At 46.6% G+C, this 16,293-nt stretch overlaps 1 protein-coding gene across 1 annotated transcript in view; it reads right to left on the bottom strand.

Moving 5' to 3' along the window:
• Cubn (cubilin) overlaps positions 1-16,293 on the bottom strand; it is a 263,953-nt gene that overhangs the window by 4,635 nt on the left and 243,025 nt on the right. The window contains exons 61-65 of the mRNA XM_010607108.3: positions 8,480-8,642; positions 7,959-8,164; positions 5,347-5,494; positions 4,008-4,189; positions 376-541 (exon numbers count right to left, since the gene is read on the bottom strand). Coding sequence (XP_010605410.1) covers positions 376-541; positions 4,008-4,189; positions 5,347-5,494; positions 7,959-8,164; positions 8,480-8,642 — 865 coding nt within the window. The remainder of the gene's footprint in view (positions 1-375; positions 542-4,007; positions 4,190-5,346; positions 5,495-7,958; positions 8,165-8,479; positions 8,643-16,293) is intronic.

Genomic DNA, 16,293 nt, shown 5'->3' with positions numbered 1-16,293 from the left:
CAAATACACACAAGAAAGGGTCCATCAGTGGGTTTTTTGGGGGGTTGTCTTTTTTTTTCCATTAAATTCTCAGACAGCTATCTTGGTGATCAAAACAAAAGCCAAAAATCTCACAAAATAGAATTTAGATAGAGATTTAAACATTTTTAGGCCTCATTTCTGGTTTCTATGTAAATACGTATGATTTTCCATATACAGAAATAATACATAAATGTAGAATTAAGAAGAATCTACTTTTGTTGTGAAATAAACCCTACTTTTAACAGAATATCAAGGAAACAGCAGAAGAGACGCGGTTGCTTAGCCTTTTTCTATCGGACAGCCTTAGTTTTCCTCCCCTACAGGACTATATTGGATAAAATGCAAATGTCTTACCCAAGGGGGATGAGGTCCAGGTGATTTCATACCCACTCCTGGAAATGGAATTATCGCTCTTAAAGTGTAGATACAGCATGTGACTTTGGGAGAAGACCGGGCTGGGCAGCAGACTTCCACAATAGGTCCCAAGGAGCGGTGAGCTGCTGTCACCTCCGTTTCTTATCTTTAAAGGAAACGAGGCGTTAGTTATTGCTGTCACAGCCTCCCCTCCAACTGGTCACCGCTGTGCTTGAGATGTGGGACACTTGGAATCACCAGGGGATTCTTCTTTTTGGCAAAAGCTTTGCGATTTTTAAATACGCAGGAACAAAGGATGTTCTGAAAATACGCACAAAAGTCACTTGCCCTTGCAAAGGGGAGAGAAGTCCACTTTGCGGATCAAAAACCATTTGCATTTGGAGTCAGAAATGTCTTCCGGCTTCAGCAATCACAACGCCACGACACATTTGTATGCACTGGTTGGTGCTGTTATTCTGTAGGCTTTTGCAGGGTGATTAACACGAGTGCAAAAAGTCTGTGTGAGGGTGGGGGGGCAGTATTGCTTGGTGTTTCCAGTTAACTATTGTACTTTATTCATGTGTGTGTGTGTGTGTGTGTGTGTGTGTGTGTGTGTTTCCCATTGCAAATTACTTAGCTCTAGAAAGACTGTGGGGAAAAAGTACAATGTCCAAAATGTATAAAGTTTCTAAAAAAGGTTTCTGTACAGGAAAAATGACACAACTCGGTGAATCTACAAAATTTCTGATTTTTGTTAACTGTATTTTAAGAACACAATCTGGGGCCGTGTGGTTTTTCTTTTCAGCTCAGGGCCTGGAGGAGATGCACAAAAACAGGAAGTGAGTCAGCCTGGGGGGGGGGAGCACCCTGTGAAGCCAGCCTCATCCCACTGTGTCTTCTCAACCAGTGCCACCCGCAGGAGCACCTATGAGGCCTCTCTCCGGAGTGTGACATGGGCAACGCCTGGAGACCCAGCTGAGTGTGGGTAAGAGCTGATTGCTCTTAGCATCGGAGAAGTTCCTCCATTCCCTTTCTAATTCCATAGGTGAGAGTTGAGTCAGCCACTGGTTGTCTAAACCAGAGCTGCTCGGAAAGGGCAGTGCTTATTTTGCTGGGCTGGGCTGGGCTGGGCTGATCGGAACAGATTCCCTGCTGCCTTGGGGATAGACCAGTGTTCTCTTGCTCTTCTTCAGATTATTCTGTTAGATGTTTAAACACAGTGGCCTTGGCCCAAACAAGGCAGCCCGCTTTCCCTCTGGGTGCTCTTTTGAAATGCTTTTTGCTCTGGAAGAAGGAGCACTCTATGAAGTTGCACAGGAGGAAGAAACAGCTGAGAGTAGATGGCGTCTGTGGAACACAGAAGGCCCTGAAAGGAGCGCTGAAGGCCCAAGGACAGGTGGATCCCAAACTGGCCCAGGCCTGGCCTTGCTGCTGCGCAGGCAGAATCCTTTGTGAGAAACGCCCGCTCCCACCAGAGTTAAAGGCAGTGCAAGGCTGAGGACGCGGCTGGTGAGACACCATGCCCACACTCTTCCCTCCCACAGCCAGACCCAGCCACATTTTACAGGCTTACATCGTCGTTTCTTAGCTTATTGGTCGGGAAGTTTCACATCCATTCCATGGAACCCAAAAGGGCAGACAGGAGGCAGGGTTCATACCTGCCAATGCTGGAAGTCAAGTCTTTACTTCCCGGCATGCAGTGAGCAAATGGCAAATGTCACCTCTCATCGACAGGTGAATTAAGGACAGTTCACTGTGACTGTGAATAAAAGGATCATTCTACCCCCTCTCCGGATCCTCTTCCTCTGCTAGTTTCTGTTTAATACTTCCTATAAATACTGGATTGCCTTGGTGGGTAAGCACATAGGTTGGAGTTTAATGCCTTGCTTGGCACAAGCAATGCTACTTCTCTTTCCATTTCCTCCTGGCCACGTCTGCCCCTTCCCTGCCTCCCCTAGAGCGGGCCTTCTCTGTGAACAAGGCACGCGCGTCCCCTGCAGCTCCCTGTGCTGTGTGCTGACGGAGGATTTGGTGGACTCTGTGGAGAGAGCTTCCCGGGAATAGGAAACTGCATCAGGAATCACGTGGAAGCCACATCCTGGTAAGAGACCTGTGCTGGACCGGGAATCCCTGGGCCAGGAGTCAGACAGCAGGAACACAGGGCCAGGTGAGCTCAGCTGGGAAGGGGCTGGAGGCGAGAAGGACGAAGGCTGCTGGAGGTCACAGGCGGAAGAGACCGGCAGAAAAGAAGCCAGCCACATACATCTGCTCATCCTACAGAAGTCAGACAATTTGGACAGCGCCTATCCAAAATCTGTTCCAAGGTGCAGAGCTCAGGAAGAGAATGAGCTAACGTCCCTTCCACATAAGTGAGCCCTGCGGGTGGGAGAGAGCAGGCGCCAGGCACAGCAGCTCTGGGGATGGCCCAGCTCTGCTCTCCCAGGAGCCCCGGGGAGGGATGGGGATCAGTGGGGGGGGCCCTGGGTGGAGGACAGACAGACTAACTCTCCTCTGTCCGAATCGCACCCTCTAGGGGTGGTGCTAGGACGGAAGGGAGCTCACTTGCAGCTGCAGAACTGAGTTTTGTTTTGGCTTAGCGTGTGTTCCCAGCACACCATGATTACAGTCATCCGGGGGGTGGTACATGGACATAACACATCTTAGGTCTTTCACTTCCCCTTCCTTTCCCCGGCTCCAACTCTTGGTCTCCTTCCTTTTGGTGAAAGAGCTATCTCCCACCTTCCTATTATCTGGCTTTTATCTTGCTCTTTATTTGTATTTTGGGTTTCTCATATGAAAGAGACCATGTGATATTGAAGCTCGTGTGTCTGACTCATTTCACTTAACAGTGTGGTGTCAAGATGCATTCCTTTTCCTACAGATGACTCAAGCTTATCCTTTTATGGCAGAGTAGTGCTCTGTGCTGAATACTGCATTTTCTTTATTCATCTGCAGATGGGTATATAGGCTGCTGCAAGATTTAGCTGTTAGGAGCCATGCTGCTAGAAACATGGGTGTGCATGGATTTTACAAACTGACGTCATTAACTGTTTTGCAAGGACATCTGGGTCAGACGGCATTATTAATTTTAGTTTGCAGAACATCTGCTCAAAGAAACACCCTTAGAAAATGGGGCAGATGCCCCGGCTGACAGCAGCCCACAGGGAAATCAGCAAACTATTGAGTGTTACTCAGTTTCATCTACGGGCAAAACCCACTTTCCCAGTCAGTGCCACCCTGTCAAATCAGCACCGTGCACTTGGACCTCCCTGTGGCCCTCGGGGTCAGAACTCAGTCTAAGAGAAGCCATCGCTGCCCCTGGACTGAGTCGGTGTCCAGGACAGGTGGGTGGGGTGAGTCTTTCCCCGCGGCACCGTGACTTCCTGCTCCCTCTGTGTGTCACGGGAGACTCCATACCTGAGGGCTGTGAGGATGTTTCATCCTCAGCTGCACTCCCAGTGCCTGGACTACACATGATGGAGTGAAGGAACAGTGAAGAAATGCATGGAATGGGTAAGGGACACGGAGAATTAGCAGCAAGAGGTAGCGGCGGTAGAGCAGAGGGGGAACCTCCCCAGCGCTCCCTCACCCCTCACAGCGATTCGCTTACACGGCAGTCAAATGCACCTTACCTCCAAGACGTCATGTACGCAGCCAGAGGAGCTCTCGATGCTCAAAGTGTTGAAAAAGAGGGAAATGGTGTGGTTCTGTGGGGCCGAGAGAATGACAGTGCAGTCCAGGTTTCCATAGTAATTGTCTGGCCATCCGGGACTCCTCACGGTGCCAAATCCCTGGCTGTAGTATCTGTTGCAATCTTTGAGAAAAGAAAAAATGTTCATAGCTAATGAATATATCAAATATTCAGTGCTTGCTCAACTTGATGGAGTAACTTTTAAAGTCCACGACATTTGGACAAACTTTCGAAAAAAGCTAATCCAGCCTGCTCGTCTGCCTTCCAGGACACTGAGACCGGAGAGGTGCATCAACTTGCTGACACCAAACCCCATGCAAGGACGAGATGCGGGCAGGTCCTCTGAACAATGCTCCAGCAACCTTTGAACTCTCAGGGTCATATTGAGGAGTTGGGGGTTGACACTGAGACCTTTTTGTACTTTTTGTGTGTGTGACTGAACCTAAGGTCTTCACACTGAGCTACGTCCTCAGTCCTTTTAACATTTTAAAAATTTGAGACAGGATGTCACTAATGCAGTGAGTTGCCCAGGTTAGCCTTGAACTTGAACTTGAAGTCCTCCTGCCTCACCCTCCCAGAGTGCTGATATTACAAGTGCGCACCACCATGCCCGGCTTAGACTCTTTTTTATACACAAAGACTCTAGGCTTCAGACAGGGTTTTGCATAAGGGTTTTAGTTTGAAGTCCTCAGTTGAATTATCTGCACTAATAGCACTGGAAAAATCATTGTTCTTTACCGGTTTTTAGTAAAGATAAAAAGTCCTTTTATTGTTTGTTGAATCAAAGGCTGTTTTCATCAATCTCAAAATAAACATTGAAGTGTTCTTAAAATAAACTTCTCAGTTATAAAATCAAGTAAGCCTTTTAAAGCAGTGTGGGCTTATAAAACAATTCCCCAAGGTATAGTGATCCCCAACTTCGTGACTATACTAAAAATCAACAAATTGTTAAGTGTTCAGTGGATACGAGAGAGGTATTTTATCTTGGTGCAGCTTTGTAAACCGAAAGGTGGTGACTCCTAGAGGCAGTCAGTGGTTAACTAGTGAAATGACTGGCGTTATTTTCAAATTAACTGCATTATGTTTTCGTTAGTAGCGGACTCACACAAGCTCTTCAGGAAACTGCTCTAGGATTGCTAAGTGGGGCTTGAGTTCTGGTTGAAGTCTTATCGCATGGACATGGGTTAGCATCACAGACCCCAGCCTCATCACCGGGTCCACTGCTCCCCATGATCGGAAAACACAGGTTTTCTTCAAGAAGTGGAAGCCCCAGGGCTCACCTGCAATCTGATAGGTGAAGCTCACTCTAGAGTTTGAGCTTAAATCATTGGATTTGAAGACAAGGACAGCCGTGCTCGTTGAGGAGTAAAACGCAGGCACGGTTGACGCATTTCTGCCGCAGAACTGAATCGCAGGGTTTGCGCGGATCTGGAATGCAATGGAAGCCACACTGTGTTAGGAGAGGATGGCCCCGGCCTTGGCAAACTGCACAGAGAAGCATGGGAACTATCTCTAGCACTGGAAGGACTCTGCAACAGGCCTCAGTGTTGGCCCTGCGATGGCCCTGTGAATATGCCTCCTTCCCACAGGGCCAGAGAGGGGACAACGTTTCTGCTGGAACCGTAGGGGGGCGTCTCCTTGCAGGCGACAGCCTCTGCCCCATTGTACCACAGCACAGCCAAGGAGCAGAGCCGTGCTGCAAGTCCCCTCCTGCATTCTTTCCCTAGTCTGAAGCCGGGAAGGCTAGCTCAGGACCACTCCCCCGTCCCAGCCGCAAGTCCATATGGAGGCTTTGGCAACGCCGTGAACCCCAGGAACAGCTGGTGCCTGGAACGAGGCACCCTCTCTCGCACTTGGGCAGCCCTCATTCCCTCTCAAAAGCCGGCACAAGCACAGCCAAATGCCACCTATGCCTGTGCAACACCAACGCCCACCAGAGTCTGTGTCTCTGCTCCCTGTTCTCGTGCAGCCGAGGGCCCGGCTCTATCCCTGCTTCACCACTCCGTCCCACGTCCTGCTGCTGGTCCCCGTCCTAACTTTGCGGTATCCTCTGAACATGAGCGGCGCTGTTACCCACCCCGCCTCCGTCCCCAGCCCTTCCGTTCTGTAGTCTTGGGTGCACCCGGGTCCTTTTTCCTGCCCACAACTCACTGAGGAATGGTGGGCTCTCCGTGCCCACACAGCTTCTCTTCCTAGGTGGGTCTCCGCGAGTGGCCAAGGACGCCCCCTGAGGCCTCCCAGCATTTTTACTTATTTTCTCTTGACTGTACATTTTCATTTATTACAGACTCGTGATGCTTTAGGTCCTAGTAATGGTGTCTGGTTTCCTTTCTAAGCCCACAGAGGTTCGAGTTTTTATAGACAGACCATTAAACACCTTCACTTTGAGCTTCTCAATCCCAGTACGTTCACCTCCACTTTCTGTGCTTGCCTCCCCCAAGGCCAGCCTTCTATCCACCTCCATCCATCTCACCCCTCTCTACTGCCCACCCCGCACAATCCCTTCACAATCTTCCTGCTTTGGTTCTCTTTCTACTCTTGGATAGCTTGAGGCTGCCAGTTCCTCCCAGCCCACCCATTAGTTTTTCTCTTTCCTCCCTACTCAAACCAAATGCTTTGTTGTTTCCTTTGTTTATTCATTCATGACAAATACTGGTCTTATTTGAGGCTAGTCCAGCTGCTGCCATGTTCCCAGTGGCCTTATGTCCCATACATGGCATTTTTGCGCCTGGCTGAGGGGTCTGCCCCATCTGTGCTGTCTCAGCTGTATGAACCAATGGGAAATTGAAAGAGCTTCAACCCCAAGGGTCATGTCCACCTGGCTGTAAGTTCCTGCTGAGGTTGCCCCTGGGGACGAGTTTTGTCCTGAAAACTCCTAGCCTGCAGAATGATGATAACCAAGCACCTGTACCACTGTGGGAGCTCAAGACTGATTCCAGGGTCTAAGATTTGCATAAAGCTTAGCGCATTTGGTATCTGCTCAGAAGCCTGCACACGGGAGCCGGACAAACTGGAGTTTTCTCTTCCTCCCAGACAGGGATGTGTGAGAACCAGGCAAGCCCAGCTGTGTCGTGAGGAAGAGCTTGAGAACTCGGAAGGTGACTGGTGGGATTCATACTGACAGCACACCTGGGTTTGAACATGACTTTCTCCGAATGAGCAGGACAGCCACGCCCCAGGTGTCCCCCAGGATGTGCCAAGCCGAGCCCTCAGGTTACATAATTTCCCAGGTAACCTCATTGTTCTCACTGTCAATCATCTGTCCATGTAATGACTGTACACAATTTTCTAGGCCTCAGGTTAACATCGTGTTTTCATGTCCTGATTGTCTTTTCAACAACCTGCCCAAGGAGAAATTAAGATTTTCTTCTTTTTCCTCTCTTTGAATCAGAGGAGGTCTTTCTCTCTTTCTCTTCTCCGTCCCCTCTTTCTCTCCCCTTATTATATTACCATGACTATCATCCTGCTGGACTGAACCCTCATGGGCTGATTGTCCCATGCTGCACGCAGGCCCGTTCAATGCACCTTACACACAGATCCCACTAACTACAGACATGGGGCCCATCCGTGATGTTGTTGCCAGAACCCTAGAGATGCCGATCAAAAATCCAGATTTATGGGTACTAGGCTGGGGAATCAGGGTCAGAGTGTGCATTTTTAACAAGATGCCCAGGTAACTTGCAGACATCTGAAGGCTTGAAAGCTCCAGTCCCACAAGACCAAATGTACACTTCTCTGTATGCCCCAATGGAGGGTGTTGTAGATGGTTGAAAAGTATAATGAGGGAAGGGACTCGGAGGGTTTATTTACTATGCCTTAACTAGGTCAAGTGTTTTACAAACATGAGCGAAAAGGACACTGCTTATGATTGTCACCATTCTGTCGTGGTTACCTCTGGTGAGTCTTGAAACTCTAAGTAGCTCTGGGCACAGTCTTCCAGTGGTAGCTGTAATTCCCACACGGTTATCTTGACTTGCTCATGTCGCGGTGCTACAATGACCCAGGTACAGGTGAAAAGTGGAAAGCTGGGGTCGAGTACGTGGGGTGATGACACATTTTGTGGAATCCAAGTTGCATTATATGTTCCACCACAAGGCCCTGAGAAGGGAGGAGGGAAACAATGTAGGAGATATTTAACTCATGTCTCATCGCAGTCTCTATATAAGTTCTGACCTCCTGGCCCAAAGGGGACAGAGTTAGAGCATTCAATCAAGTGTTTAAGTATACTTTTTTTGACTAAGGATTGCACCGAATTTATACTGAGGATTAAACAGTTAATAAAATGTGTGTAGGGATCAACTAAGATATAATTTAGTAATTAACATTGAGTTTAGCTATAATAAAAATGCCATTCTTGTTTTAGTACAGAAAACCTTTTGTATTTCATAACATAGAAAGTGTCAATTTACTTACTGTCCAGGAAAGTATATGTAGCATTGAATCCTTCTCTTTCGGTACTTAGGTCAGTGACAAACTGAACTGTAAGGAAGTTACCGGAAGAAATAAAAGGAGCAGGTGCTGTGGAACCACAATATGTTCCTACCAAGTCATCATCTGCGCTGTCCCCATCGTACAGCTGAAAAGAAAATGAGCTCATGAGTTCTCCATTACCCACCGAAGATCCCGGCTAAGGATGTTCACACTGGCGTTCTGACAGCTAGTCGTGACTTAGGAACAGAATTGTGATCGGATCGATGACACGATACAGATTCTCAGTACAAACCCGGTATGATGCCTAATGCTTTTTTTCCTCTTTGGGAATGATGTGTCACGAGGGTCCTCAGGCTGGCGGCTCGCTGCCTCTCTACTCCATCCCCTCTCTGGTCCAAGCCACTCGGAACCCTTGCCTGGATGATCACCAAAGAGTCTTTATGGTGCTCCCCAGTTCTACTCTTGTCCCTCTATTCTGTTCGCAAAGCATCAGCCAGACACTCACTATCGTTAAAACAGTAGCCAGGCCAAGTTACAGCTCTGCACAGTCTGCACAGATCTCTTTCCTGTCCTCTCAAAACAAAAGCTGATACCATGACAGTGGCCACCAGGACTTAACGAGAACCTGTTCTCCTCCTCACCCTGATCCTTCTGGGCTCATTTCTAACTGTCACAGCATTGTTCCGTCTGCTCCTCGATCAACCCAGGTGCCATCCTGTTTTCCGGCTATGACTTTGCTGTTCTCTTTGCCTGGGTCCCAATCCCTCTGTCCTCCCACCGTCCCTGCGGTCTTTACTCCGGGTCACTGACCCGGGAAGGGCTTCCCTAGGTCAGCTCTCCTGACGTGCCTTGTTTCCCTTCCCGCCTGATTTTTCTTGAGGGCACACATGACATTTTGCAGTGCCATGTATGTGACCTGTTTCTTTTACTGTCTTCTCTGAAGAGAATGCAAGTTCCACAGAAGGACAGATTCCTGTCTGTCCTGTTCATTGCAATGTCCCCAGACTTTACAAGAATGCCTGGCACCTAGACGCTCAATACCTCGTAAGTGAATAGTACTTTGATTCCTCTCCCCTCCTGTGCACCTGTCTTAGTCTGCATTGTGTGGCAACAGCAGAATATCCCAGATTGGGTGATTTGTAAATAAATGTAGTTCTCACAGTTCTGGAGGCTGGGAGTCCTAAGTCAAGCTGTCCTCCTGCTGCATCGTGACAGGGGACAGGCACCGTGTGCAGGGGGAGCAGGGGTATGGCAGCTCCCCTCTCCCTCCTTCTCCTTAGAAACATGCTAATCCCATCGGGGACGCCCCGCCATGACCTCATCGGAACTCAGCACTTCCTAAAGGCCCTGCTGTGAACATCAACACAGGAGTTTGAGGATTGCCTGCACATTCAATCCCCTCCTCCACAAACGGTCTTCTCAAGTCTTCTTTGGCTCCATAAATGGCTCAAGCTTAATATTTCACTCAAGCTTCATTCCTATCACCCCTCCCTCTTGAGTAACACATTCATTCTCTCCAACCTTTAACACGTATCTCAGAGGTCACCATCTCCACCGTTACCAGTGTCACCCTTTACCTAAAGATAACACAGTGCGGCCGGGGGTTTGGGACCTTAATTCAGAATGCACTCTTGTTCTCCCTAAAATGTTCCAGCAGATCCATCTTGCAGTCATTGTAGACTCTCCCTCCTTGTAAGCCCCATCCGATCTGGCCTGTGCCTCCTCTCAGACCACCCTTTCTCTGCTTCCAGACAGCCCTCCAGCCCCGGGGCTCCCCAGCCCACAGCCTCTGCACTTGCTAACAGTTGTCACTGCACAGCTCTTGAAATGCTATGGCGTTCATGGGTCATGGGTCATGGGTCATGGATCATGGGCCATGGGTCATGGGTCATGGGTCAACTCTCCTCAGAGGCCCACCATAGCCAGTGCTGACCTCCCCTCACATCACCCGGCTTTATTTTATTACACTCAAATTGTCTCCTGGAAGCCTATGTTTCCCAGGATACCTGCTTTAGGCCGGGGGCTTATGTGCTTTTTCTGGTGTCCCTCTCAATAAGAAAGTAAGTCCCACAGATGGAAGGACTGGATTATTCAGTGATGCCTCCAGCACCCAGAACCACTGCCAGCAGAAATAGTGGGGGCCTGGATCACTTTCCAAGACTCTACTAGAAAATAAAGTTTTTCTCCGAGTAATCTTCATTGTTCTTCTAAAATAACTGTCTATGTTTGTGTACTTAGAAACAGTGAAGTCATAACATAGCTATGGTGTTCTTCATAACAACCATGATCGCCGACATTACTTCAAAATGCTAGGATTATATCAAATAGGAACAGTTAAAGTCATTTCAAAATGAAAAGTGAAATAAATTTACCACTAGATGGCAGTGTCTCTCCTACTTAAACAATTTCAGCTACTTTCGAGCCAGAAGAGACAAGAATTCTGGAATGGAGCCTCATAATTTCACAGAAGAGGATATTTGCCAAGTTGGAGGTAATGGAATTTTTGTGGTAAACAAGTTAAAGTTTCATTAGGATCACTGCTGTTTTCATGATCACAATCACATGAGCGAGCATTTTTATTCCATGTACCATTAAGGTATGTTGTGTGACAGACCTCAAAGCTAGATGCTAGGAGGTACAAAGCACTTTCTGTACCTTCAAGGTGCCCATAGGTCAGTGAGAGGAAAGGCGGATAAAGACATTACACACACACACACACACACACACACACACACACACACGTGTGTGTGTGTGTGTGAGCCATGTAAAAATGGGGGAAAGTGCTACCATAAAAGAATGGAAACACTGTGAAGATGAGGGAATCAGGAGACTCCACACCTTCACAAAGACATTTGAATTGGTCCTGGAATATAAGCAGAGACCTTTCAGACGTACAAAAGAGAAGAGGAACCAGCCAGAGGGAACCTGGGGTCGAGGCCAGGGACACACGGGCTGCACAGCGAGATAGGACCAAAGATGAGAAAGCAGGACTGGGGGGAAGGCACTGGACAGGCTGTGAAGTTCCACCCATCTCATGCCAAGCATCTTCAATCTCGCCCTACAAGAGTTCTAGGACCTGACTTGGGTTTTAAGTAGCTAAGTGGTCCACATGGAAGAAAGTCTGAGGGAGAAGCCGGGACTGGGTAGAAGGGACCTGCACACCTGCCCTGCCCTGTGCTATCTTTCCAGTCCTTCATTCGTGGCCACAATGAGATTTCTCCCAGTGGAGCTGAAATAGCTAGTGGCCTCCAGAAAACAGACCTAGGTTCCCAGACTGCTGTGTAGTAAAAGCCAGGACTCTCCTGTTGTCTGCCAGCCCCAAATCTCTACCGCGGACCTTTGGCAAAGTTGCTCTACCGACTGCTGCAGGCGGTGCCTGTAGGGTGCTGGGCAGGGGACCAGATAAGGACCAGGACATCCGTGGTGTCCTCAGGACCCGCACGGTCATGCGCAGCTGCATACTGTCTGTCTTCCGGCAGCCTGTGCTTCCTGGGATACCTGCTTTAGGCCTGGGGCTTGAGTCACACTCTAAATCTTGTAGATGTGGGCCAGTGCTGAAGAGAATTTTCTGTTTTCTCAACTTTTAAATCTCTTAAATAGTATTAGAATCTACTTAGAATCCTAAAGGGGTTGAGTCAATAATTTAGTGGAAATCAGCCTCTGTGGACTCCAGCTACTACAAGATCCTGTTCATTACCCACCCATTAAGTGGAACAGTTGAAGAAATGAAAAGGAAACTTTTGGATTTTAATTCCTATAAACTTGTAATGCACAAGAGCAACAGACTTTGAAATGAGAATTTAATTGTTTTCAAAACTAACAATAACTGCAGACATTAACTCCCTTAGGCTTTTATTATTTAATCTTTCCCAGGGAATTTAGTATTAGGAGAATGTTTTGTATTCTTATTCGAGTATCTCAACCTTGCCTCTTCTTATTTTTCTTAGTACATGTTTGCAATACATAATGATACCCTTCAGTGTAGGGAGTTGGTACATGCACATACCACGATTCTTTTTATGTCCCTTTGTCTTCTCTCTCATCTCTTGGTCTCTTTCATGATTTTCCTTTTCAGTAGAAAACTACCAACAAGCTATCTCCCCAGCACTTTTTATTTTTATACGGGGGTCTCACTAAGTAGCCCAGGTTGGCCTCAGACTTGCAATTCTCCCAAGTGGTTGGCATTATAAGCATGTACCACTGTGAAAGGCATCTTTTTGAACTTTTTTATCTTACTGCACAACCTCTGATAGGGTCTGCTGGACAACATGCAGGAGCATAATTTGGTAAGAGAAAGAGAATATAGGTAAGGGGCTAGACTCTGATTCATTTCATAACTTTCTGGAATAAAACTTGTTAGTCCCATTGGTCTCAGGAAGAGCATCACAGCAGCAATGATTACAACCTGCTACATCCCCAATGACCTAACTTCCTTCCATTAGGCCCCACCTCCTAAAGGTTCCACAACCTCCCACTCATGTCTGGGCTGGGCACTGAGCTTTTGACACATGAGCCTTTGGGGGACATTAAATATCTAAACTGCATCAGGATGTCTGAAAAACCTTAATGCTTTATTCCTGTGCTCAGAGAAATGTCTGGAATAAAGTAGGCTTACATCAACTTTTATTTAATGGAAGAAGGAAGAAAAGAAGAAAGGAATAGTAGCACTGCCTCACAGGAATTCAATGCCTGCATGGCCTACTGGTCTTCTACCCAAAGACAGCTGGCCCCTCCTCCCCGTGGTTGACCACAGATCAAATGGTGAAGCCAGCGGGTTAAGACAGAGGTTTTCAGTGCAATCAGTACCAGTCCGTAGGGAATGTTTTACAGAAATGTAGCATTCTTTGCATTTATACTGGCATTGAAACAGTATTTTGAGGGTAAATTTGGCACTTACTGTTTAGAAACCACACTGCTGAATCCCACCAGTTAATATAGAAATTTTCACATCAGATTGGAAAAGAAGCATTATAAAATACTGGCTACAAATGGGGCACTGATTTGATTGAGGGAATTCTGGGAAATACTGGGTTGAGGGAATGCTGGGAAATATTGGGAGGGGGCCATCTCCTCACCGCTGCCACCATGCTTCCCAGAAATCAGAGTCACACTCCCGGCCCCTCTCAGCCATCTCTTCACTCCTCACCACAGGAGTGACTGAACAGATAAGGAATTTGGTGTCAAATACATGACATTATGTAGTGAAGAGCCACTCTTTTTTTCCTTATTTTTGGTGGCCAGCCTCCCTCAAGAATCATGCTTTTGTGATGTTCTACTGCATTCGTGGAAGGTAAGAAAGGGAAGAGGCTTCCATTTAATTTGCAAAACCCCACTGGGCATCCCATCTAGGTAACCCTTTGTGAGCCTCAAAATGAAGTCAGTGAGATCCTCCACCACTCAACTTTTCTAAATTGTTTATATTTGCCATTTTCGTCATGTTGTATAATAACACATCTTCTTATACATCAGTCTCCTCATGGTTTGATAGCTCCTTGAGAAGCTCTGACTCCTGGAGATGTGTCCTTAACTCTCCACATCTCCACTGCCAGGTACAACAACTGCCAAAGACCTCCGTGAAACGGATGTGATGTCGATTTCAATAGAAAACACTCAATGAAATGCACCATTCAGTATGCGTGACTTATTCTCTAAGCCAACCCCTTCAAAACAACAGTGACAGAAACATGAATAAATAATGGAATTGGCACGATAGGCCTTGCATATCTACCACAGAGTGGAATTAATCTAGCTTTTCTACAGAGTGATTTTATTATAATGTCTAAGAAGCAATTTAAAAGGGATCCAATGTCCCATTTATCACCGAGACTCGGTAATAAGGGTATCTCCACACTTCATCTCCCAAGAGCTGTGGTTTGGTCTGTTAGCAGAAGTGGGAAAAGTTGCCAGCAGAGGGAAACTGCTTTCCCAAGAGGAAAAACAAAAGTCAATCTAAACAAATTTTTAGGGGAATCAACAATGTTTGTTTCAAAGCTAGAAATGAGCTGCTTGCTTTTGATATTTCTGTCCTAGATGACTTGAGGAAATTCGGATGATCACAAGCAGCTCTACAACATATCGAACCACACTCACAGTGATGGAGAGTAAATCAATCAGCTCTTCTTGTAAGATCACAACCCTTGTAAGATATCGTACACCGAGCCTAAGTTTATAATAATTTTTATGTGCATTAACTATCTTCAATAGTTTAAGAAAGAGACATTCCACAGCCTCTGTGCCCATTTGGATTTGCTCAAAGGAGGGAAAAAAGGGAAATAAACTTGTTAACAAATTATGTCAGGCACAGTCATAAATACTGTCATGTGCATTTTTTAAAATCCTCCAGTCTTGCAAAGAAGGTTCTCTTATATGATTCCTTTTAAGTAGATGGAAAGACGAAGAATCAGGGAGATTAAGAAATTTGTCTGGTAACAAATCAGGGCTTCGAGTCCTCATACTATCTGTCTCCAGAGCTTGGTTCCTCTCCGTAAGAGCAGGGGAACTCTTGAGGTCTCAAAAATCAGCTTGGGGCAATTCTGGCCATTTAGGTCTCTGACATTGCCTATTATTTCCAGTCTCTCCCTCGCATCTGGCTTCTGTCCCAGTATTTTATTAAAATGGTTGTCATTTTCACTTTAACCTTCCTTGGCCAGTAATTTGCAATTTAATGGCACTGACCACCCATCCTTGGAGGAGTCTTTCCCTCCACTTCAGCAACACCACAGTACAGTATCCCTGGTTCTCACTTCTCATCTGTTCCCCTTGCTGCTGTTGGCCTCTCCAGTTGCCTTCCTGGAAGCTAGGGAGGGCGCAGGGCTAGCTCCATGCTGTCTGAGGAAGCACTCTTCCTTCTCCCATGAGGTTGCTGTCTCCCTCTGGTCGTGGTAATGTCTGTGTCCCCTGGGGACTCTGTCCCTTCTCTGCCCAGAGCAATCTCGTGGTCTGTTTTGCAGTCACTGAAACCCTGACTCCCAACAGCGCTCATGTTTTCCTGATGTCCTGAACGCAGTGCTTATCGCAGTAATATAACAGATATATAGTCGATTGCTTCAATGTTTCTTCCACCCAGGACTTTTCCTTTCTTTAAAAACCAATGTCTTTAAAATTGAAGACCACCGAGCTGTCATACTTTGCCTCACTTCTCACCTAGGCCTACTGTGTCCTGTCCAGGAGTCCTCTCCTTCCTGCCCCACCTGAGTTTGGAGTCCACATACTCACTGGATGCAAAACCTTCAGCCACTCCTTGCTTTCAGCCGCTTAAAATCGAAATTCATTCATTTGACTTTTAAGATCCTTTGTAACCTAGGTTTTTTTCTGTTAGGTGCCATTACCTCTACTTAATCTATTAGCATTTTGCTCCAATGAAGCCAGCCTCCTCATTCTTTAAAAATATGCACGTTTGAACTTCTGTGCCCTTCTTTCTGTCTACCATGCCTTGAATTCTCTCTTAATTTGAGTAAGTTTTCCCTCACCCTGTGAAGTCTTTCTTGATCATACCAGGCTGTCCTTAACTTCCCTTCCCTTTAAACTTGCATAGTGCTTCAAGCTTGTGTCTAATACATTAGTTAGCATTTAAGTATTGATTATCCTAAAAAATTCATGTTGGATTCACATTGTTAATTCTCCCCTGAGAGTGCAGCATTAAGTGGCCGCTACTACTTAAACATTCATAATCCAAATTCATATAGTCTGAAAGCTACAATAACTTAATGCTAGAAATTATTTTAAAATCGAACAGAAAGGTTCACAGCTTACATTTAATGGGACTTAGGAACAAAGATATTTTTAATATTTAAAGG

Source organism: Fukomys damarensis, unplaced genomic scaffold (genome assembly GCF_012274545.1).
Source record: "Fukomys damarensis isolate Sample0158 unplaced genomic scaffold, DMR_v1.0_HiC HiC_scaffold_37, whole genome shotgun sequence".
Lineage (NCBI taxonomy): Eukaryota > Metazoa > Chordata > Mammalia > Rodentia > Bathyergidae > Fukomys > Fukomys damarensis.
Note: the sequence above shows the minus strand (reverse complement) of the source record. Positions and strands in the feature narration are given on the sequence as shown.